The 24371-nt window shown below is 34.1% G+C and overlaps 1 protein-coding gene and 1 pseudogene across 7 annotated transcripts; both read left to right on the forward strand.

Annotated features, from left to right (window-relative positions):
* The first annotated feature begins 15 nt into the window (after nucleotides 1-15).
* Nucleotides 16-6545, forward strand: LOC107905519 (kinesin-like protein KIN-6). Of its 7 annotated transcripts, XM_041094036.1 has the most exons (23): nucleotides 21-708; nucleotides 809-1008; nucleotides 1093-1216; nucleotides 1296-1390; nucleotides 1492-1627; nucleotides 2081-2146; nucleotides 2347-2409; nucleotides 2566-2616; nucleotides 2705-2787; nucleotides 2867-2981; nucleotides 3394-3439; nucleotides 3534-3685; nucleotides 3798-4004; nucleotides 4150-4239; nucleotides 4407-4475; nucleotides 4773-4847; nucleotides 4963-5034; nucleotides 5138-5237; nucleotides 5456-5538; nucleotides 5621-5751; nucleotides 5889-5964; nucleotides 6249-6330; nucleotides 6481-6545. In XM_041094036.1, the coding sequence occupies exons 1-23, from the start codon at nucleotides 64-66 to the stop codon at nucleotides 6489-6491; spliced, it is 2772 nt and encodes a 923-aa protein (XP_040949970.1). In that variant the 5' UTR covers nucleotides 21-63; the 3' UTR covers nucleotides 6492-6545. The 7 variants fall into 7 exon arrangements, 4 of the variants coding, with proteins under 4 accessions (XP_040949973.1, XP_040949970.1, XP_040949971.1 ...); XM_041094037.1 differs by having other exon boundaries at nucleotides 5465-5538; nucleotides 6249-6545; XM_041094035.1 differs by having other exon boundaries at nucleotides 24-708; nucleotides 6249-6545.
* A 9602-nt stretch (nucleotides 6546-16147) lies between these two features.
* LOC121217096 (uncharacterized) lies at nucleotides 16148-19793 on the forward strand (annotated as a pseudogene).
* The last annotated feature ends 4578 nt before the right edge of the window (nucleotides 19794-24371 follow it).

Genomic DNA, 24371 nt, shown 5'->3' on the forward strand with positions numbered 1-24371 from the left:
TCGAGTCTAGTTTTAACTATTGGGCCTAAATTCGTAAAACGAAGTTTCAAATTGTAGTCCATAATGATATCTCCTTTGACCTTTCGATTTTCCCCGAAAATTCAAATCATATTTATTTTCCGCCATCTTTGCTTGAACAGTGAGAGCGGTGAGAGAAGTGCAATGGAGACGAATACTACAACACCATGTTCTTCCTCCGTCACCGTCCGTCGAAATCCACGCCGTAAGGCCAGGGATACGTCCTTATTTAGTACATCTCGACTTCCCTCCCAGTCCACTTCCTCCTCTGATTTACCTCAAATTTCTTCTTTTCCATTTCAAGACATTCTTTCAGAAAAAATCCAGCAAAATTCTCCCACCATCATCACAGCTACCTCGCCTTCACTGCCGCAACATTCAGTCCTAGAAAACCTTAAGGTGTATTTGAGAATCCGTCCTCTCGTGCCTCTGAAAGGCTCAACCAAAAATGCGGGTGAACAATATGCAAAGTCGAGGCAGAAAAATGTATGGCCTCAAAATCTATCCAAGAAGAATAGCGTCAAAGAGAAGAAAATTTCAAAGAAGAAAAGTAATGAGAGTTGTATTACGGTGAGCGAGGATTTTCGTTCGGTTACTTTATTACCTCCTCCGCCGCTACAAGAAACTAAAAGGATTAAATCGGAGGTCTTCGAAGGGTTTTCTTACGTGTTTTCAGCTGAATCGACTCAGGTATATGCTTTTCCTTCCGTAATTATATTATTTTGATATGCATCTTTTTTAATAGGATACAATTTATTCTGATGGAGTTGATTTTGGCAACTTGGTGTAGTCCGAAGTGTTCGAGAAGATGGTGAACCCGTTGGTTGAGGACTTCCTCGGCGGTAAAAGTGGAATGTTGGCTGCATTGGGACCAACGGGCTCCGGCAAGACTCATACAGTTTTCGGTAGTCCCAGGGAGCCTGGTATGGTTCCTCTGACACTCAAACGGATTTTCAAGTCCGCTCAAGGGTGTGACTCCCAGTCCTCAAGGTGATCTAGGATCTCCCAAATCTATAAATGAAACATTTGACATTGAATTATGCATTTATTTTTATAGGTATAAAACCTTTGCAGGCGATTTTACTTGTCGATTTTTGAAATATGTGCGGAGCGAGGCAAAGTCGAGAGGATATGTGATTTATCCTCAGATAAACCAGATCTTTCTACGCAGCAGTCAGCCATTAAAGGGCTTCTAGAGGTTTTTTTTCCCTTCCTTTTCCTATGTATTTATGGTGGGAAAATAGTTGATATGATGTTTCCTTTATTGATGCAAACAGGTTCCAATTCATGATGTTGCGGAGGCAGAGCTGTTGATAGCTCGTGCTCTTCTGAAGCGTTCTACAGCTACAACAAATGCCAACAGCCAGTCAAGGTGAATGACAAATTACAGTCATTTTATTATCTGATTACTACGCGTTTAAATTGATCAAAATGCAACTTTTATTAATTGATTCCTCGTTGGCGTCATTGCAGCCGTTCCCAGTGCATCATCAACATACGGGGAGGATCTGAAATAGCTGATGTAGAAACTGATGAGCAATCAAATTCTGCTGTTTTATCTATTGTTGATCTTGCAGGAGCTGAAAGAGAAAAACGAACTGGAAATCAGGTAGAAAATTCTATGAAAAAAGAGTCATGTGTAGTATCTATAAATAACCGTTGTATCTATAAATGCTCGTAAATATATGTAATACTGCTATTTAAACTTAGCGTAAGCTTCTAAATTTTTGTTTGCCAATAAATTTTTGTATCATTTCAATGGAAGTTTTAACTGAGCTAAATGCATAATTCTGGGATGGGACGTCAGGAAAGTTTTGCAACTATTTTAGATTTGGTTTTGGACGGTATTTTGAGGTGCTGGTGTAAGCATTTGTGTTTTAAATTTTTGTACACAATGCAAAATTAGATTGTGATGAGTTGGATTGATATATGATAGTTCAACAATTTTGAGGGAGTCTATTAGTATTAGAAAAGGTCATTGACTCGTGTATCCAGATTAATGTTAGCTTGGCTATTAATGAAAATTGCATGTAAGCTTTCTGAAACAAATATCTTATTGCAGGGAGCAAGATTGGCTGAAAGCAATTTTATCAATAATACATCCATGGTTTTTGGTTTGTGCCTAAGAGTAAGTGCCTTCAACGTGTTTCCTTGACCTTCTAGGCATTCTCAAGTCTCTTGTTGATCAGTGTTTCTCAATCACATATCTGCTTGACGTTTGTTGTAGTTTATGTTGTTGATTCACTTCTCCATAGCTTACTTTAAAATCATCTTTCTCTATCTTACTCTTTCAGCATTTGTTTGACTTTTCTTTATCTCTATATTCAGTCTTTGTTTGAGCACCAGAAGAATCCCAAGAAGGCACTGCAGAAGCACTTCCAAAATTCTTTGGTAATGCTTTATTTGATTAATTCATATGTTTAAATTATTTGATATAGTTTTATTTTCCCATTTAACTCATATTTTCCAATAGATGCATGATCTTCTTTTAACTTTACATGTTTAGCAGTGATAGTTGGTAATTTGTATGGCTTTATTTTCATGCAGCTGACGAGGTACCTGCGAGATTATTTGGAAGGCAAGAAGAGGATGACACTGGTATGTGGTCTTCATGTTTCAATTTCATTTTTATCTCATCTTGATTTCACCAGCTATTCAATTGTTGGAATTTTTATTGTGTTGCCAGATTTTAACAGTAAAATCTGGGGAAGATGACTATATAGATGCATCATACTTACTAAGACAAGCTTCACCTTATATGAAAATCCAGTAATTCTCTCTCTTTTCCCTCAGTTTTCATTCTAAATTTAACCTATAGGCTTTTACTGTATTTATATCTTTCTTTTAGGTTCACTAACATCGAGCCACAGCCCAATCTGCTCTGTAACAAGAGACAATTACAAACAACCTCTAAAGCGGAGCAGTCCAAGAGAATGAAACTTGGCAACTTTGATGCGTCGATGGTATTTTCTATCCCCTTAAGAGTGTTGTTTGTTTTTTAGTGATTGCGCTAGTCTTGCTTTCTCCTCCTTTTCTTCTGACATGTCATCTAGCTGATAATCAAGGTGTGTTAGCAACTTCTTAAGGACCAATGTGATCTATGATATGGTATACGCATAGTATAATTTTACTTTCCTAACTTTAGTTTGAGAATGTCAGGTTATACATTTCTAACTTTAATTCCTATCTTGGAGCACGATGCTCTTTTTCCTTTAACATTCTAGAGCATTTCCTATTAACTATATTCAACAAGTTTATAGCCGTAAGTCATTTGAGGTTTTCCATGTTCATTGCATCATATCATGAAAGTGTGATTTTAGAGACTAAACCATTATAAGCATGCTTTATCATTTATTCACATAAATTTGTTTTTAGATGGAAAGAAAGATTGTTGGACATGAAAACCGGCTTCCTGATGAAGGTTGTTTCTTCTTTTATTTTTGTTCTTTTTCCGTTTATCTACTTTTTCATATTTCCTTTATGAATTTTTAACATGATTTCTAATTGCGTTATAGGGGATCTGACAAGCTGCAGTGCAGACTTAAAAAGTAGTACACCTCTAAAATTGAATTCTGATGACTTGAAGAAGGAGAGAACTCATCAGATTATGCAAAGTTTTGCCAAAGCTTTATGGAATATTTTGAAGCAATACAATGAAAAACTCAAGGTGAGTTATGGGTGGTTTGATTTGATAATCTTCCACTGAATCTTATGAAGCTTAGTATGGATTTTAAGTATGAACTCAATGATAACTTAATTATAGGCCCTGTCATAATCAGGTTGCAGAGAGCGAAAACCAGATTCTAAGAGAAAATCTTAGGAATGAGAAGAAAAGATCTATTGAGATGGAGAAAGAGCTGAAGAATTTGAGATCCTGCTGTACTTGCTCTAAGGACAATTTAATGGCATCAACTATAGTAAAAGTAGTCGAGAATTTTGAGTCTATGGTGCATTCTGAACAACAGACATCTTGTGGTATTGATGAGGTATGTATGTAATTAGATATTATTTAAAATGTTTTACAAAATTTCTAGTAACTGTTTTCGTACTTTCATTAACTTACGGAATTGGTTCCTGCATAATAATGCTAATAGGGAAGATTTTGATTTGAACTTTTATCTATTGTATTAGGAAAAATTGGATTTGAATTCTTCCGATCACATCAAATCTGAATGCAGTAGCAGTCCCAGAAAATTTGAATGTACTCCAGGAGAGGACCAAGTACTTTCTCTGATGTTTATGTGCTTTTTGTTCATTTAGTATCTTTCTGGTTTCTTATAACTATTTTTCATCTACGAAAGAATTTGAATAGATTTTCTTCTTACAATATCTACCAAATTATGTTTCACGGAGTTTATTTACTTGAACAAGATTTTTGCAATATTCAGAGAAATAAAAAGTGCACAGGAGAAAAAGGCAACCCTTCTCCAAGTCAAAAGCAGGACATGTGTTCTGAGGTACATGGATAATAGCCATTGATTAATATTAATCCAACTTTTATGTTATTATGTGCACGGTCCTCCCATCCAAAAGGTGTCTTATTTAAGGTCAAATTTTCTTCTCAAATAACATGTTTCCAATATTCTGGTACTCCGGTTCTTGCTTCTTAAAATTGATAATACCTTGTCATGTGGTGATTCAGTTGTATAATTAGAGCTCCTTACAGGTTTCTTGTCATTGCATGTCTAGGGTGAAAAGGTCGAAATATGTCTTTTGCTTTATATTATCTAACCTATATTTTGTTGTGTATAAAGGTATTAAATCAGAATATTCCTTCAAACTTGAGTGGGCCTGAATACATTGATGAAGAGCAAGAGCATGAAGCCATGGTAGGCTGACACTAATTTTTTTTTTTTTTTGAGAAATTACCTTTGGTGGAAAGAAAATTTCCCGTTCTTTTTCTTAAAGCTTCTGTAAGATGGATTTGTTTTCTTGGGTGGTCAGGTAAGAAGTTTGGAAACGGATGCTAGTTTTCCAAGCACTTGTGTTCCAAATGATAACTATCAGAGTTCTCAGGTAGGGGTATCACCAATTTCTGGATCAGGATTGCCAGATTATATATATGCCAAGCATAATTCGGAGTGGCATTGACAAAAATATTGTATGGTGTCCAAATTAGATTCACGAAAGCTCTCCTGGGACTGGAAATATTCACAAGGATTTAAGTGAGCTAAATAATGTGGTTACTGAGCGTCTTGATCATAATTCATGCATAACAGGTCTGATTTAGAAACTCAACTTTTATATTATGGACCACGATAATGAAACATTTTACATCTAGAAGGGCCCTTGTAACCGTTTCTCTCGTGGTTGCAAACTAGATAAGGGTCCTATCATACATGTTCTGTTGATTTGTTGGTTGATTTTTTTATTTCCTTCTCCTTCAGTCTGTTGTTTCACCATGAGTCTAATATGACTGATAATTTAAGCCTTTTAGGTGTTGCAGTCAGAAATTCAAGCAATGAAAGCAGTACATCTGTGCAGCCAGGTTGTCAGCTTGGTGAAAACGATGAGATTAGTGTCTGTTCCACGTCCTGCATTTATGTTAAAATTGGCCATTAGTTTTTTCTTTTTCTTTGACAACATTTCTTGCTCTCTTTAGGACTCACTGGAGCTGCTTGTATCACTTAAGGATGTTGAACCAACTCAAAAGCAAGACCATGTTGATGTCCCCGATAGTGGAATAAGACCTAATATCTCCTGCAACTCTTCAAAGAAGGAGAAGCCAAAAAGGTACGTTTGGTGGATTTCATATCACAGTAATTGCCTGGCTTCTCGTTGGTGTTAGTATCTATCTTGTTTGACATAATTACTTGCTCATGATTTTTTTTTAATCACCCTCGGGCCCTTGCTATATATTGCACAAACAGGAGACTTTTGCCTAAATCATCCGTTCTAGTCAGAGAAATCAGCACCTATGATGCTGATGAGTTTGACAAAACGAAGGTCAGTTGATAATGCTCGTGATCTATTGTTTTGGTTTTCATCGTGATCTAAATAAAACTTTGAAAAGGGAGCTAGTAAAGATAATAAACTGAACCATAGGGGCAAAGCATATTGCACTTTCAGGTAGAGAATTCAGATTTGAATATCGGATATTACAGCGGTTGGGTGGGATTAATTTCACGGACCATAAAATGGAGATGAAATATGTTAATTAATAAATATAATAATAACAACTTATATTTGTTTATTCCAATGGAGAAACATCTCTTTAAATCTTTCTGCAGGGAAGTGGAGGTGGGAAGAATTTGGCTGCTTCCGAGAGGCAAAGGACTCAGGGCAGCATTTCTCTACTACGCTTACTAAAGAGTAATCTTCATCTCTAGTGTAACACCTTTTATGTTTTACGTATGGCTTGCTTTTTCCTGTAAAAATGTGGGGCATTTTAAGGTTTTTGTTTGGACTCTACAGTTTAGGCAATGGTATTTGTTTGGTTAATGGTGTCTGTACTCTTTTCAGAAAAATATTAATGCTTACCGCCGATGATGCCTCCTGAAGTTGAACGTCAGTGGCTTTTTGGGCCATATACACAGTATATATAGTTTTGATTTGCATTCTTAAATATGGTCGTAATTAAAATCCAGTAATCACAGTATCTAGTTCCTTTACACTAGCCTGAAGTTTAGTTCAGTTTGCTTAGTATTTGTGTTGGAACAAAAGTTTGGATCACAAAAGGATGTATTTTAAAATTATAGTAAAAAAAATGTGACATTGTTACAAAAATTAATAAAAAAATTATGATGCGAAAAATTTAGATAGATGAAAATATTCTTTTTTTATTTAAAAATCAAGCCAAAAGACTACTTTTGCATCATTTTAAAAAGTTAATTACATGCTATACATGTGATTTGTCAAACTAAGTAATATAGCAATAAGAAAATATTGTTATTTGAAGTTGTTAAATACCAATTATTTAATTTTTATCTAATTTAGATTAATAAAGTAAAATTAAATTAATTATGAAAATTCTATTAAATTAAAATAATGAAAATTACTAAATTTCTTAATCAATTTTAAAATCTTAGAATTCTACTTCATCTATTTTAGTTAATCAATTCTCTTGTTCAATTTATGTAAAAATTAACCTAAGATTCAATGGTATTAACTAGATTTTTTATATATAGAAAACTAGACTCTTCTAATATCTAGTTAAGTTAAATTTCCTCCTTTACTAGTTATATTCCTATGCTAGGCAAGTATATTTCTATCTTTGTTGCAAATTAACTCGTTCATTGGTGCTATTAAACTTAATCTTAATTTTAATCTATTCAGTCTAGATCTAAATAAGCATGGGATTGAATAAATAATTAACAAAGATCGAAACAATTAAAGAGAAAATATTGACTTAACTATAAAATAGGATTCATTTTCATTCCAAAAAAAAAATAGAATTTTGTTCATGTTGATTTGAGAAAATATCACAAGAAAAATCTAAAACAAACTTGCATTGAAAAAAAAAAGAAGAAATAATCTAGAGATAAAAATAATTATCAAATTAATGTCAAATGCTCTAGGCCTTTTTTTCTTCTCGATTTTGCAAACTTAAAGTCCACTGAAAGAATTGTTTCTTAGCCTCCAAGTAGATTTTTTACTCTTTTTTCCTCATTTTTTTCCTCTTAAATCACACTCTTATTTTTAGGATTTTAACCACTCTATTCTACCGGTCACAAAATTGCAGTGGAGCAGACTGCTTATTGTTTGAAATTTTAAAACAATATTGACGTTCTATTCTTCATCTGAAACCTACAATATAAAGAGAAATATAACAAGTAAATCCAAACTAACTTTAGAAATAATAAAAATTATTTAACTCGCATCTTCTGACTGACATGTCATCTAGCTGATAATCACAATGTGTTAGCAACTTCTTAAGGTCCAATGTGATCTATGATTCAATATACGCGTAATATAATTTTACTTTCCTAACTTCAGTTTGAGAAGGTCAATTTGTACATTTCTAAAAGCTGTAAATCTTATCCTGGTGCATGATACTATTTTTCCTTTTACCATTCTAGACCATTTCCTATTAACTATATTCAACTAGTTTAAGTCATTCGAGGTTTTCACGGTAAATATGAAACTTAATATTGTTTCTTCATTAATCAAAATCAAGGCAAACTGTTTTAGAACTTTGATAAGGAAGAGCTAGTAAAGATGATAAACTCAACCATGGGTGCATAGGTAAAGCATTTTGTACTTTCAGTGGGAGAATTATCGACGATTATAACTATTGGGTGGAATTAATTTTCACAGACGGACATGAAAATTGTCGAAACCATTTTTTTGAAAAACAAAAATATTAGGTTGTCGACTTTTAAAAAATGAAAATTGGGAGTCGCCACCAATCTTTTATTAAGGTGTGATTGGATCACCTAAAAAAACGGTTTTGGTCTACGAGTTTTAGAAAAACGGATCCGGAAGTTAGTTACGTACAAGAAAGGATTAGCACACTCGTAACGCCCAAAATTGATACCTAGTTAATTAATTAGTGTCTTAATGTTGAAAATTTAAAAAATATAATCCTTAGTAAAAACTTAAAAACGTTATTTATTAAGACCCTTATCATTTCGGAGAAAGAAAATGTCACACCCAATGCGTTAGGGCACAACATTCTAATTTCCTCAAAAATGAATTAGTCTAAAACTCGTGTAATAAAAATTTGAAAGAATATTCATTTGTTTAAGATTTAAGAAATCGCGGGCAAATACGTTAGGGCACAATTCTTCAAAATCTCAAACTTGAAATATTTCCTTTATTATTATTTTTTCAAAAAATCTTTGTCTCGAGAAATCAATACGTCACATCCAATACGTTAGGATACAACATATTTAACTCCCCAACAGCAAGCTTTTTATTTTATATATTTTTATTAATGAGCAACCCTCGATCGTTGGATTTAACGAAGAAAATCAAAACCCAATACGCTAGGGCTCAATTTCTTTGAAAATCCTAAATATGAGTGTTATCTCAAATTTAAAAATTTTAAAATAAAAAAAAATGATGTGATGCTACATTAAATATAAAATGTAATAATAAATACAATAATGACATAGAAATAAACGAAATTAATGTACATAAACAACGACATGTAAAATATCAAATGAATATAAATGAAAACATAAATCAATAAGCAAATGAAGGAAATAAACAAAAAAAATATAAAGAGAAAAATGTACAAAATATATATACATTTGAAATTATGAAGAATAAAAGATATAAAGATAATTTACTCATAAAATTTTGGGTTATAAAACTTATATATATAAAATACATAATGCATTTATGAAAACAAGGAAAATATAAATATATACATATAAAATATATTAATGCATTTACAAAAAAATAAAATATATAAGTATAATATAAAAACGTGGAAAATATTTATAATAAGCTTTGAGTGGAGTATAAATATATGTGTATATATTACAAAAATGTATAAACATATAAAAATCATAGAATATGGGCAAACGTATAAATATTATGAAATATAAATGTGTATATATATATGTATAAAAAACTATGAAAATAAAATAATAATAAAGTATGTATATAATAAGTTTATATATTAAAACGTTTAAAATATATATGTATATATATTAACATGCATATGCGAACATATATGTAGGTATAATAATATATAATATAATAATAACAAAAAAAAATAACAAAATTAATAAAATAGACTAAAAACCTAAAATGAAAGATTAAGGATTAAATTGAAAATCAACATAATTTAAAAAAAATGAAGGGCCCAATTAAAATGCGCGAATAACTCATAGGGCTTGAATGAGAAAATATCTTCATCCTTTGAAACGCGTCACTTTATTAGGGCTAAATAAAATAAATAAAATTCGCAGTGGTATCACCTTCTCCCTTTTTTTAAAATCGTAAATAAGTAAAAAATAATCGAAAAAGAAAAAAAACAGTAAGCCACCTTTAAAAAACTGCCAATCGTTCTCCCTTTTTTATTGATTCTTTTTTTACAATGAAGGGAGAGGCCTCTATTTATAGCTGAGCCTCCCCAAATCCAACGGTATAGATCAATTACATCAACGGCGAAGATTAAAGGGTATCTACAAATTAAATCTTTAAGATTACAAAATCATATCTTTTAATATTGCATATATCATATCTAAGATTGCATATCCTCGAAAATTATGTTTCTATATGTGAGTCCGGGCTAAAATTGGGTATTACAAAAATATATTAAGAATAATAGTAATAATAATAAATTTATATTTGTTCATTCGTAGAAACTTATCTCTTTAAATCTTTCTGAAGGGAAATGGAAGTGGGGAGAACTTGGTTGCTTCTGAGAGGCAAAGGTCTCAGGGCAGCATTTTTCTACTACGCTCACTGAAGAGTCATCTTCATCTCTAGTGTGACACCTTTTTTTTTTTGTTTTATGTATGGCTTGCTTTTTCCTGTAAAAATGTGGGCCATTTTGAGTTTTTTGTTAGGCTCTACAGTTTCGGCAATGGTTTTTGTTTGCTTAATGGTGTCTGAACAGGGGCCTCTAAAATATTTTTTTTATTTAAGTTTTTTTAAAATTTTAAATAATTAAGAGTAAAATTACACTTAGTCTCTCCTAAAGATGATAAAAATTTGATTTAATCCTTTAAAATTTATAATGATGCAGGTTATTAAATTTACAAGGACGAAATCAGAAAATTCTTTTAGGGAGCCAAAATTAAATTATAATTTTTACAATAATAAAAATATAATTTCACCAATTTAATAGCCTATATTTTCATGATTTTTAAAAAATTAAATCAAATTTTTATCAATTTTAAAGGGATTAAAATAAAATTTTACTTTTATTAGTTTAAAATTTAAAATTTCCAAAATATCTAAATATAAAATTTTCCATTTAGGATCTTAATGAAGTTGAACTTCAGTGGTTCCATCTGGGCCATACACACAATATATATAGTTTAGATTTGGTTTCTAATCTTGGTTGTGATTAAAATCCAATAATCACAGTATCTAATTCCTTTACACTAGGCTGAAGTTTAGTTCAGTTTGGTGAGCTTTTTAATGGTCTGCTTAGCATGTGTTGTAAATTTTTAATTTAAAAAAAAAAGTTTGGATCACAAAAAATTATGGAAAAATAGAAGGAAAAATGTTGAAAGAGATTAGAATGTCAAAAAGTATATATTAAAATAATAAAAATTTATGATGCCATAAATTTAGATAGATAAAAAAAATTGTTATCTTGTCTAAATCTCAAGCCAAATGATTACTTTTGCATCACTTTTTAAAAACTTAATTTTTAAACATTCTAAGACGGATCAACTTATATGTTCATTCTGGTTAATCTTAGGATTTGGTTGTGTATTAATCGATAGAGTTCCTTATGGTCGACTACTCAAAGTAGTTACCAATTGGCCTATCTGTGCTTCCAACGATCTAATGGTCACTTCTTGCATCATTTTTCTGCATAGATTCCAACAATAGTTCCTCTATTGTTTTTTTAGGTGGAATTTGCTGACTTTGTGGTTGTTTTTGCTCCAGTGGAGCATTCTGTTTAAGCGGTACATTATTTTCTTCTTGATTATTCCTTTATAAGTAGTTTGGATGATTTCTCCATTCAGGATTATAGGTGTTGGCAAAGGCATTGTTCTGCTGAAAGTTCTGGATACCCATTCATAACACTGCTTGGTAGGATGGGCACCTGCACAATAATCACAACCTAACATTGCACTGTTCATTGATTTACTCGGTCTACTATGTTGTAGAACAACATCTAACCTTTTATTGATCGCATTCAACTGTGTCGAAAGATTGAAAGTTTGACCCAGTTCATTAACTTTCATTGATTTCTTTGGTGCAGTCCGCTCATAAACCTCGTAATTTTGGGATGTTAATTCTTCCAGAATTGCATAAGCATCTTTCAAAAGCTTTCGCACCAATGAACCTCCAAATGCACCATCAACTTGAATTTTTGTTGCAACGTCTAGCCCATTGTAAAAGATAAGAATTGTTGAGCACTTTTCAAAACATAGTGTAGGCACTTTTTGAAAAGTTCTTTGTATCTTTCCCAAGCGTCATATAAGGTCTTTTATCGTATTGAGTGAAATGGTGAATATCCCTCAAAAGTTTAGCTATCTTAGAGAGAGGAAAATATCTAGCCAAATTGTTTTCCACCAATTGGTCCCATAAGGTGATAGAGGGAGTTGAGTCAATCAGTAACTCTCCCATCTAAAGAAAGTTAAATAATTGAAGTCCGACCGTCTTGTTGGATACCCCATTATATTTCAATATATCACATATCTCTAAAAAGTTCATAGATGAGAATCAGGGCCTTCACTCGATATTCTGAAGAACTTGTTCCGAAATAATTGCATAGTCCCAACACCGATATTAAATTATTCGCCTCAATAGCAAGTCTGGCAATGCTCGAGTGATATCCCTCATGCAAATGCATGTAGTAATCAATACACCTACTCCTCTATTGTTAAGGTGCTTGAATCATCAATGGTTTGATCACCAACCCCAAGGGGTTAACTTCACGGTTCTCAAGATTCAGAGGATCCACCTCGATTAGTTGTATTTTAGCTTGTCTAGTTGCTTATCGCACCTACAGTCCAACCAATTGTGAAAGAGTCAATAGATTGAACTATTCATCCTTCTTGAATGCGGCATACAACTTTTCGTTACTAAATGCTATTTATGGAGATTAAACTTAAATTTTAATAGATATATAACTAATATTCTTAGAATTTCATTCGAATTAAAATTTAATTTTTTTAAAATTGCATTAAGTATTTTTTAAATTATTATTATTAAAAAATATGATGTGATTCCTGAGAAAGAACCACTTTATTAAAAATTATGACGTGATTATAATTAACTATGGTTTAAATTATTATTAAAAGTTGTGGACTGGATATTGATGAAAAGTTCCTAGGAAAATATACAGAATTAGAGTAGAATACAATTAGGAAAAACACGTTTTTTCAAATATATGTATCTAATTATCATCATAAAAAATCCCTTTTTTATTAATTTGAAATAAACTCAAGTTCTACTTATTAATAATAAATAATATGCCGTAATTATTATTAATAAAAATATGAATTAACAAAACTTTTTTTGTCAATTAAAAATTAACTAATTATAATTAAATTATAATTTATTAATATAATTAAAAAATTCTTGTCCATTCAAATTCATACTTTTACATATAAACCCTAAACCCTAAAACATTATAAATATATTTGTTTAGCATCACTTTTGCTATAAAATTTGGGTTTTTATCTGTAAAACTGTACCAATATTAATACCAAATGGAACCCAAGTTTAGTTGAGCCCAAATCTACAATGATCTCGACTCACAGTTTTTATATAAGAAAGCATCAGATGGCCTTGTCGCTTTCTCCTGGGACTGGATATCGAAATTGATGATTAATGAAAGTTAATGCTTTTCATCTTGGTTCAGCGCTCAAACCAAGCTGGTCCATGTCTGATATGTCCACGAGCCACAAAGGGTCAGTTCCCTTTTTGTTATTACATTTTTTCTTGGACAAGTAGATGCCATTTATTCGTCCAAAAGCGGGGAAGAAGTGTACCTGTTATTACAACTAAAGGCAACAGGTGAGAAAAAATAGTAACTGTTAACAAAAGTATTCAGCCCCTCCATTGCAGACTGCAAACAAATTTCTCCAATTTCCCAACCGAGAAAACTAAAGCGATGCACATAACCAGGAAATAGATGACTACTTTGGAATGTAGCAGCATAAGTTAATTAGTTTATTCCCAAGGGACACCATTTTGTTTGGATCTCAAAAATAGTGCCATGTTTCAAGAACAGAAATTTTACCAACTCGTCTGGAGAATCGAGGAAGATGAAGCAACCAAAAGGTAAGGCCCCAGCAGTGCTCTCCACCTTTCTTTTTCACAAGAAACAAAGAGTACTCGCTATATTTATTTAAAGTGTCATAAAAGAAAAGTTTGTCAAGCTGTCAGAATTGTAAACATTTTGATTAGAACTACAAATAAAATTAATTAATTGAGTGGGATGTATGAATCCCACTGATTACCTCAAATCTTTTTGGCCTTATCTTTTTTTTCTATCCTTTGTCAGTCGTCACCCTAAACCCACTTTCTCGATTCAGGAAGCTTTGTTGAATAGTGGCCCACCATGCAGCGGTATCATAAGCAACAACACAGTTGACACTTGATGTAATTGAAATTTTGAACACTGGTTAATAATAATAATAATAATATAATTTACTGAAAGAATCAGTGGGCTTGATATGGGGACATTGGGTGCAATCAAGTTTTTTAGTTAGAAGTCCACATCGAATGTATATTGGACACGACAGTATGGAATTCCCTCCCCAGGATGGATGAGCTAAAAATAGTTTTCAATTGAAGGTGACAAGTGAGAGGTGACAACAAAGGCCTTCAATCTTCTCCCTCTCGTTTTCAAGAGGTGGGTGGGGTGAGGGGGGCTTTTACGCTTTAGACCGTGTCAAGTCCACCACTCGAAACCCAAACTCTTCATAAAAGGTAATAATATTTCTAAAATGAAAAAAGCAGCACTCGAATTGACTGTTTCTCAGGAGCCAGGTTCTGGAAAGGAAAACCTCTTAAGCCATAATTTTGAATTTTATCCCTCCTTTTTATAAAAATTAAATATTATTGTTTATTATAATTTGTTAAAATTCAACCATTGTATTTTACAAAATTAGTGAAATTGAGTAATCATGTTAAAATTATAATTGAACACTGACTTGAAAATCAGTTACTCAATAATTTATATAAAAAAATGGGTAAATTGTCTAGTTAGTCACCCAACTTTTAGGGTGTTTATCCAAAACGGAATCATTACAATTTGATCACTCAATTTTTAGGGTACTTTCATTTTAGTCACCCAAGCATAGACTTGATCGTCGGCTAAGTCAGGTTTGGGCCAAGTCAATGAAGAATTTTAGGCCTGTTTTCTAGGCTCATGCTCAGCCCGACTTAAAAATGGGCCTAAACCCGAGTGCCTGACCCATATTAAAAATGTTAAATTCGAGCTCAACCCGAATGTAATAATTTTTAGATTATTTTTTAGATTACTTTTAACTTAACATGGAAAATTTAATACTATATAATCAAAATAAATTTGGGTGTCGTAAACAACTATTAAAAATCAATTTTCATTGATATTTCTAAAATAATTCAAAACAATCAAATAAATTAAATAAATTGTTAATTTTTTTTTATATATTATCAATCGATTTACTGCAATAATTTTGAATCTTAATATTTAAAAAATTATATTTCAAATCTAAATTTAGAACTTTCAAAGCAATGGAATAAACAATTATAATTTGATAATTTTTATTTCTACCGTTTTTCACTTTAATCTTTGATTTTTTATCCCAATCAATACTTAAAAATGTATTTTTTTAGGTGACCAAAATAAAAGCACAAATATGATGTGCATGTATAGTTAATCGCCATTAGAAATCTAATACTTCAGTAACTAAAATAAAAAGTAACCTAAAAGTTAAGTGACCAAATTGTAAAGATTTTATTTTGGATGATTAAATGGAAACGTCCTAAAAATTGGGTGACCAATTTAGATAATTTACCCTAAAATTAGTAAGAATTGATAATTTAATAATTTATACTTGATAAATTAGTAAAATTCAACCATTAAATAACTAAAGTAAGAGGACTTTTTATTTTCAAAAAGTAAAGAAGAATGAAATTCAAAATTAGTCTTAATTGAATTTCTTTATCCGACCGGCACATAATTTCGCACACACTGCACTGCACGTGCCATTCTCTTAACTGCGAAACTAAGACTAAAACCCACCGCAGATTTGACAGTGTAAAAACCAAATTAGCCTAAACCTAAAATCAAATTTAAAAAAAAATTAAAGAAAAATATTACGAGGAATAACGTCGCTCTTTCTCTCTCTCTCTCTCTCAACCTGGTTCGGGAAAGGGAAAAAAGAATTAAACAGACGACGAAACGAGGGTTTTTAAGAGAGCGAGATAAAAAAAAAATTTAAAATTAAAATTAAGTAAATAAAATCCCCAAAAAAGGAAAGAAAAAAAAAGATTCCACGGGGAGGGAAAGCTCAAAGCGAAGGGTCGAAAACTTTCAGATAGATTTCTTTTTTTCTTTTGAGGGAGAAAAAGGTGTGCTGTCGTCTTTCTAATGGAGCTCAGCTTCAGAGCTAGGGTTTCGTTTTTCTTTGCCTTTTTTTGAAGATTTTTTATGAAGGTAACTACGCTTAACGCTTGTTATTGTTTAGGTATCTTGCTTTTTCTTTTAAAAGTAAAACAAATGGGCTGTTATCGATTTTATTTTCACATTGAGGTTTAGCGTTATTAAAATCAGTTATATATCTGCATTAATTGAGATTATCTTAACTCAATTCACATCACTCGTCATGATGTACAGCAGAAAAGCTAGGGTTTTGTAATGCTGTTTCTTCTGAGCTTTGATTTTTAGGGTTAGATCTTCACTTTCTATTGTAATTGATATTCCGTGACGTGTTAACTGTTTTAGAGGAAATTTGGTGAACTATTTAATTGTTTCTTCAGGTTTTCAGTTTATTAGCCTACAACTTACGAGTAGGTTTTTGTATGTTATTTTGTTTTTGAGTTATTTCTGTTTTAGAACTGAAATTCAATTTATTTAAAAATCAAATGGGTTTTTGTTGATAATTTTAAAAGCTTGAGATTTTAGCAATTCTTTTATTTCAGGTGTTGAGGAGTGCCATAATTTATCATTTTCGAATCTTTTGTTGACAATTAATATGATTTTACATGATCAGCTTGCTTGGAAGGTATGATATGGTTGTTTTAGCCCATTTTTTACCATTTTATTTTGATGATGAATTGATAACATCAATGTTCCTTTCCTTTTTATTTTGATACCAATTAATTGAAAAAGAACTTTACTTTTAGATGCTACAGAATCAACACCAATTAATTGATAACATCAGGAGCTACAGAATTAACCATTTATGTCATGCCATTTTACAGGTTTCCTTTTAGATGCTCTCTTGAAGTTTCATTCCTGTTCTAGATGGAACAAAATTGTCAGTACGTTATAGAGTTCTCTTTGTTTGGTGGTTTTGCATCTAAAACGCCATGACGCTTGAGGATTTTTTTACCCTGGCTGAGATGAAAGATGGACTCACGGTCCCTTCACGAGTTGAGGAGCTAGTATCTGTAATGAAAAAGAGAAAGAATCTGTTGTGAAAAATGTTGGTGATGCAACCAGACAGTGGACTGCTGTTGCAAGCACAATTGCGGCCACTGAGAATAAAGATTGTCTTGATCTTTTTATTCAGCTAGATGGACTTTGTTTTATAGGCAGATGGCTAAAGGATGCTCAAGAATTTGGTAATGGCTCGAGTGATAGTTTTGTGGAAGAATCAATTACTGCACTCTTACGAGCACTTGAAAGTTGCATAGAGATAAGGAAAGGTCAATTTCTTCGGAGATCTGGATTACGGTCAAGAATCTTCTGAGCCACAATAGCTCTCGAGTTCAGGACAGTGCTAGGTTGCTCTTTGATAAGTGGAAACGAGGTACAGTTCTGATCATGTCGATAGTGGTGGACATGAGTATGAGATTTCAGACGCTGCTACTGTTACCGGAGAAAATATGGGCCAGATTCTGCCAAAGACAGTCCTGTTTCAAGAGGAAGTGCCCATGGGGAAAAAGATGGAGCAGATGCTGCTAAAAGTGAAAACCTTCCTTCAAGCCTAGATGGTGTTCAACCACAAAGTACTAAAGATTTACATGTTGAAACTACTAATGATGAGCTCAAGTCCACATAAATTCAGACTATTCAGACACGGAAAACAGATCTGAGAGTCATATGGCCTCCTCTTCTGTGTTAAATCCTGTGAAAGAACTACAAGCAAAACTGTGGAAGAAACTGCTTCCCATGAGGCCTGCAGTTTAGCAGATTCAAAGCAAGAAAATATTGAAGCTTCAGATGCTATGACAGTTTCAAACTCTAGTACTGTGGAACATGCTCTGGTTCGTCTAATGCTGTGTTGGAACAGCTCTGGAGGTTACAACAGGACCCAGTTCCCATACTGATACTGAAGCCAATAGGTTTCATGTCCTAAATTCTGTTGATCTTACTGATGAGAGGATGCATGCATCTGAGCCAAAGAAGGCAATGTCTGATGTGGCTGTTATGAATCATTCCAGCAGTGGCTCAGAGCTATTCAAGATTGCTGGTAAAGACAGCGAGTCACATTTGAGCACGTCACGGAGCTCCTCTGACAATGAGCTCTTGTATGAAAAGCCTGGGATCTGGAAACTATGTTTTCGAGAATGGCAGCCATTGGAACAGCAGATGAAGATAAGGAGAATTGTGAACTTGAGGATTGAGAGTGGTTCCAGGTTACCAGTAGTCATGGTGTGACCGATACAACATCTGATATTGATCTAGAGTATGGCATAGTTGATGCTCTAGAAGTTGCCCGAAAAGTTGCTCAAGAAGTGGAGCGAGAAGTCATAGATGACAGAGAACTTCCAGCAGCTCTTCAGAGAAGATATCAGAAGGTGGTATTAGGCAACCAGTACCCAGAATCCATAAATAGAAAGCAAGACCTACCACCGAGGTCTTGCAAAGAGGTGTCAACCGACCCATTCGGTCTGCTGAGCGCATACTGAGGGGGAGGGGCTCCTTATTAATTCAGATGATGCAGATAATGAACCAGAAAATCACTCGCGTGACATGGAACCTCTCAGGTGACCATGGCTCAAGATCCTGAGCCGATCACAGAGAAAAGTCTATGTGATTTGATCTGAACAAGAAGTCTGTTCTGATGATACGGAACGTGCAGTGACTTCCATCTCCACTCCATTTCAGTGGTTTCTGCTTCTAGGGCAGCAGCAGTGCGTGGCATACCTGCAGCTCCTTTGCAGTTCGAGGGGACTCTTGGATGGAAAGGATCTGCTGCCACAAGTGCTTTTCGCCCAGCATCACCTCGACGTAACTCTGATGGTGTAAGAGACTATCCCTTGGAGGGACAAGCAGTAGCTCAAAACGGAGGTTGGATTGCTTGATTTTGATCTCAAGTGCTGAGGCTGGCGATGAAAAAGGTGCTGAACTAATGTCCGGAAACGTTACAGCCTCATCAGGTCTCTATTCTGCAGAATCTTCACTGAAGCTAGTCAGAGAAATCGAGAGACTTGAGCTGGATTTAAATTGTGTCAGTGATGATGGTGACGGTCCAGCACTAGATTCAAGAGTCAAGGAATCACTCTTTTATGACAGAATGGGCATTGCAGCCATCACCTGCTTCGTCATCATCATCAATGCAGCTTCTCTGAGGAACTTTGATTTGAATGACAGGCCATGCAATCACAATAATGCTTTAGAACAAGGGCCATTTCCTGGTAGATCTTCAATTGCTCATGGAGGGCCTAAACAAATGATCCTGTTATTTCTATCATGGGTACTAGAGTGGAAGTCAATAGGAAGGACTTTGTTTCTCAGTTGTGTCTTTCCAATGGCAAGGTTTTGGGCCTGCAACTGATGGGAGCATCACAAGAAGTGCAGGGTTTATGGGTGGTTCCACTGCCTCGTATACACATTCCCTGCTTTTAGCTCTAATTTACTGCCAATGGCGCCAAATATGCCTTCCTTCTGCCATTATGGGGCTAGTGGCTCAATCCCTTTATTGTTGATTCAGGTGCACCTGTTGTGCCTCAAATTATGGGCTCTACTCAGCGGTTCCAATAGCTCACCTGTTGTGCCTCAAATTATGGCTCTACATCAGCGGTTCCAATAGCTTACTCTCAGGCACATTCATTATGAGCATGAGCAATGCAGCTGCTGGTTTAAATGGTTCAGGCCCTCGCGGCCTAATTTGACCTGAATTCCAGATTAGCATTGAGGGAGGAAATACGATTCCATGGGTTTAAGGCAGCCATTCATGCCTGTTCATGGTAGGTCAATAGAAGAACATTTGAGGGCAAACACAAGCCTCCTCTAGTTCCGGGGTTGGGGTAAAAAGGAAGGAACAGATGGTGGATGGGAACCATACGCATTTAACTACAGACAGCAGCATTTTCCATGGAAACAGTAAGTTAATATTTATGTTGCTCCTTCCTCTCTTGGAGTCATTTCATAAGTCCAAATTAATTGATGCTTGCATTGCAAAGATAGCCCATTGGAGTGGGAGTGGAGTTGAACGGAATAAAGCCGGGAAATTAGAAATGTAATATGATTCATGAGATTGATTGCCAAAGGGAGGGAATAGATTTTAATTGTTTTAGTTTATGTTTCCTTTTCTGCATTCCATAGAGGCTTGGTACATGTAGGTGTAACTTATTTTCCTTTTATGTCACAGAAAGATAAAAAAGAAACTGAGCTTTTCTTACCATTTATTTTCTTTTTGGCAAGAACAATTTGGTTATTGAACATCACTAATTTACAGCTAGAAAATTAATATATTGTTCTTCACTTTCTCATTTTGCCCCTTTCCGGATGGTTGCATTTTTATTATCCGAATCAATGAATACTGCTAGATAAAACGCTAAAGGAAACCAAGCTACACATCTTCAGATGCTTTATTTATTTATTTATTTCCCTTTTCTTCGTTGCTCATTCATTGCAACATTTTAGATGATTAGCTTTACTTTTTTCTGTCTGCATTGTTGCTCTTTCACGAAAAGCATGTAAGGTTTGACGAAACTACTTCAAAAACAATAGAACAAAATTGACTTTGATTGATATGTAATCGAGAATTTGGTCAACAAATGCATTTCCTAAAGCATCTGCAGAAACTAGTACATTTGAACCTATTAATGGCTGTAGAAAATACAGGCATCTCGTCTCTGGCAGTAAGCTAGCTCTCCCTCTCAATAGGAAGTGGCCCAACATAAATGGCTACGAATTTGGTGTGCCCAATATATTGTAATTGGGCTACTTGCGCTTGTAACTGGAAACGAAAGAAAATTTAGTAAAAACAGTATCCCCGGTGCAAAGCTCCACGAATTAAAAATTCAAGACATATTTCGAATATATTGAGAATAGGAAGATTATTGAACCAAGCATACATCTGCTTACAGTGTTCCAGATATTGTAGGTCTAGAATCTACTTGGAAGAAAACTTGCCTAGAGCAAAAGAGGGACGGAAACTAAAGATGCAATGCTGTCCATAAAACAAGTTGACTTGAAACAGTTTCTAAGAATTGTGCTGAAGAATGTGTTATTTTTCTTAAAACACATTTGTGCAAACAACACCAAAGCGATTCAAAAAATGACCAACTTTCTGGTTTAATACGTGAAATTAAGTTCTCCTACATGATTTTGAACCAGAAACAGTTAATATAGATAGTCGAAGAACAGACAAAAAATTATTAGAGGAATGCATATGTTCATACCGGATTGTCTAATGAACTTTTGGGCTTTTTCCTTCCAGCATTACTAGAACTTTTCTGTCTTCTCACTCATGTCATTTTTGAATAGCTCCGCATTTCTCTGTCTTGATTGAGTTCTTGTTTATACTGCTTTAGCTTTATTGGATTCTTCACATTTGCCAGAATCTACAGCCTTCTTCACAGCTTTTACTGCTTTTGCTCGCCGGTAGCCAGTCAACCAAAGATATACCTTCCTTCTCTTCTTATTTTTCCCACTACCCTGCAATTCTCATACGGTATCACAAGCTATATCATAAAATAAAGAACAACTTGCTAGCTCTTAACACACACAAAGAAAAACTCAACAGTAAAACATCTTCTAGTGGTGAGAAATAACATTTGACTGCGCTCAATTTTAACAGTTAAGGGAGTCTAGAAAGGCTCGCAATGGCAAAGTTAGTGACATGTAAGGTCGGTGTATAAGCATTATACAGCCTAAAAAGAATTATATTCCAAAAAGCAAGAGATGCTTACATCTGGTTCATTAATTCGCTTTGATCCTCCAACATTCTCTGGCAGCTTCCAGTTTCGACGTTTCTTCCGAGGTAAATTTTCTGTTCAGCAAGTTAGCATTGTGCACATGCAAAGTTCTAAAAGCAGGTTTGAAATGAGAAAGATGTATGACCTCACGCTCTCGTTCCTCTTTTCTTCATCTTAAGTCTCAGCTTGTTGAGCACTGATGATAGCATCGCAGAACCTTTTCTTTCTCTATAGATGCCTGTCAATGAGATGAGATAATCTCATCACTAAAATTCTTTCCCATCACAGTAGCTAAACAGAAATTTTGGTATAATAAATTATGCAGTACACTAGGACGCAATACATGAAATAAATTTTACTTGCAGATTATTTCTTTGCTTCCTTGTCGTTTTCTCTTTGTTAAACAGGTCTTTTAGTGTGCAAATTCATCTTGTGCATCATATTTTGCTTGATCAGAGCAATATTAGAAATTATTACTAGTTTGGAATGGTATTATTTTCTGGATCTAGTTAATAGCATGAAAATAAAGATCCATACTTCGTTGCTCTTCAGCTTTCTGGCTTCTCCGCCTCAAACAGAAGCATAGGACCAAGAACAGAAAAAACTTTGAAAATGAACAAAACCAAACCTCTCCTCTTCAATAATTCAGTGACTTCTCCTCCATCTCTCAATTTTTGAGACCACTAGTGATGCTGCTCCAAACATCCGGCTCTTCAACTTTGAACCTACTCTCTTTGCCTGTCAGATTCAAACACAATATAGAATATAAGCAAGGGAAATTCTGATAGAAAATGTCCACTACTTGCTCAAAGGAAAACTGTTCCAGATTGTTCATGAAATTGAAGTTTAATATGGTATGGAGTGAGAAGATATATGGCCTTAAAGTGTCAATTCAAATTTCACAGTTATCTTTTATAAGGCCTCATGATTCTGTAACATGATAGGAACCACTAGTGACATGCATAATAATTCCATAAATTTCATAAAGCAGAAGTGATACTGAATGCCTATTCTAGACTCAATGAAGGCAACCAATAAAAGAAAAAATGGCAAACCAGGATGATCATCACTTACAAAGCTTTAAATAGAATCGGTCATTGTCATAACAAATGTACGGCATATCCTTCTCTACCAGCTCTTGCTGTCGACCGCTCGGTGAACGTAACTGCATAAAGAAAAAAACAAGGAGCCAACCGATGCAATTGAGCATAGTGCACATCAAGACAAAGTTCACAAATTTTGTAGAAAACAAAAGATGATCATGCTGTCAAACATAATTCAAGATGTGGAAATACCTTGTATATCGAGGACAAGCATAATTAATAACAGTCTGAACACCATTAATATCAAGTCCTACAAGTTGCAACCATGCAGAAGCGTCAGAAAACAAAACAGCTGCTGCATAAATAGAGATGTATGGATGTACATGCAAGGGCAGATACATCAATCATCTAACATATGTAAAATGACTCTTCAATGGCCAAGATCTATCAAACATGAGCACATGGAAGTTACAAGCTTATAGGCATAAGGGGAAGGGATGAGTTTCAGTGTAGGATTACACGGGCAGCCACATCATTGCAATAAAAATAATTCCTGCTCCTAAAAGTTCCAAGGCCTACACAACAACCATCAGTGAAAATGAGCAAGCAGTGAACCAAATGATTTGGTTTGATAAAAAAAAAGGGGGCATTTTCAGTGATTCACACTTGAATAACTTCAAGATAAAATCTAGTTAACATACCACAAAAAAGAAAAAGAAGAAAGTGAATGAGGGCAGGAGCCAGGGACTAAAGAACAACAATAGAAATACTCACATAAGGCGCTGAACTTGAGTAAGATCTCCATGAAGTCAGCTGCTGAAGGCCAGCCAACTGAAATAAAATCTTCAACTATGAGCAGCCTGCTTAGTTCCACTGCCAATGAGATGAATATCATTTATAAGTCTAGGGGTTGCTGGTATCAGGAGGTGAGCTAAAACTGGTTGTTCAAAAACCTGGTATAAATTAAACTGAAACAAAGAGAAAGAATCATATTTTCTTTATTGAACCTAATTTTTTTTCTCAGAACAGTGTAATGATTCATGAAATACACACTACCAAATATCTGAGTTCCTAAATCCCATTGGTATATAGTTAATCAGCATGACCTTTACAGTGTATAATAACTGAAGATAATCACTGGATGTGAAGGTCTTTGTACACAATACAGAGAACTGCTTCTTGATTTACTTCAGCATTCGGCGATCCTTACAACCCAATGAAATAAAATACATAGTCACATAAAGAAAGGGGAAACCAGCAAGCAAATAGAATGTGAACTTATATCAGAGCTTATCCTCGGTAATGTTGATGGCCGTTTAGTTGATGAGTCAGCTGAGAGACGCAAGGGTCTGGTCAAGAAGCTTGACAAGCTCATCAACTTCCTCTGTCATTGTAGCTGAAACAGCATGTCTGTCTCCTTTT

Source organism: Gossypium hirsutum, chromosome D05 (genome assembly GCF_007990345.1).
Source record: "Gossypium hirsutum isolate 1008001.06 chromosome D05, Gossypium_hirsutum_v2.1, whole genome shotgun sequence".
Classification (NCBI taxonomy): domain Eukaryota; kingdom Viridiplantae; phylum Streptophyta; class Magnoliopsida; order Malvales; family Malvaceae; genus Gossypium; species Gossypium hirsutum.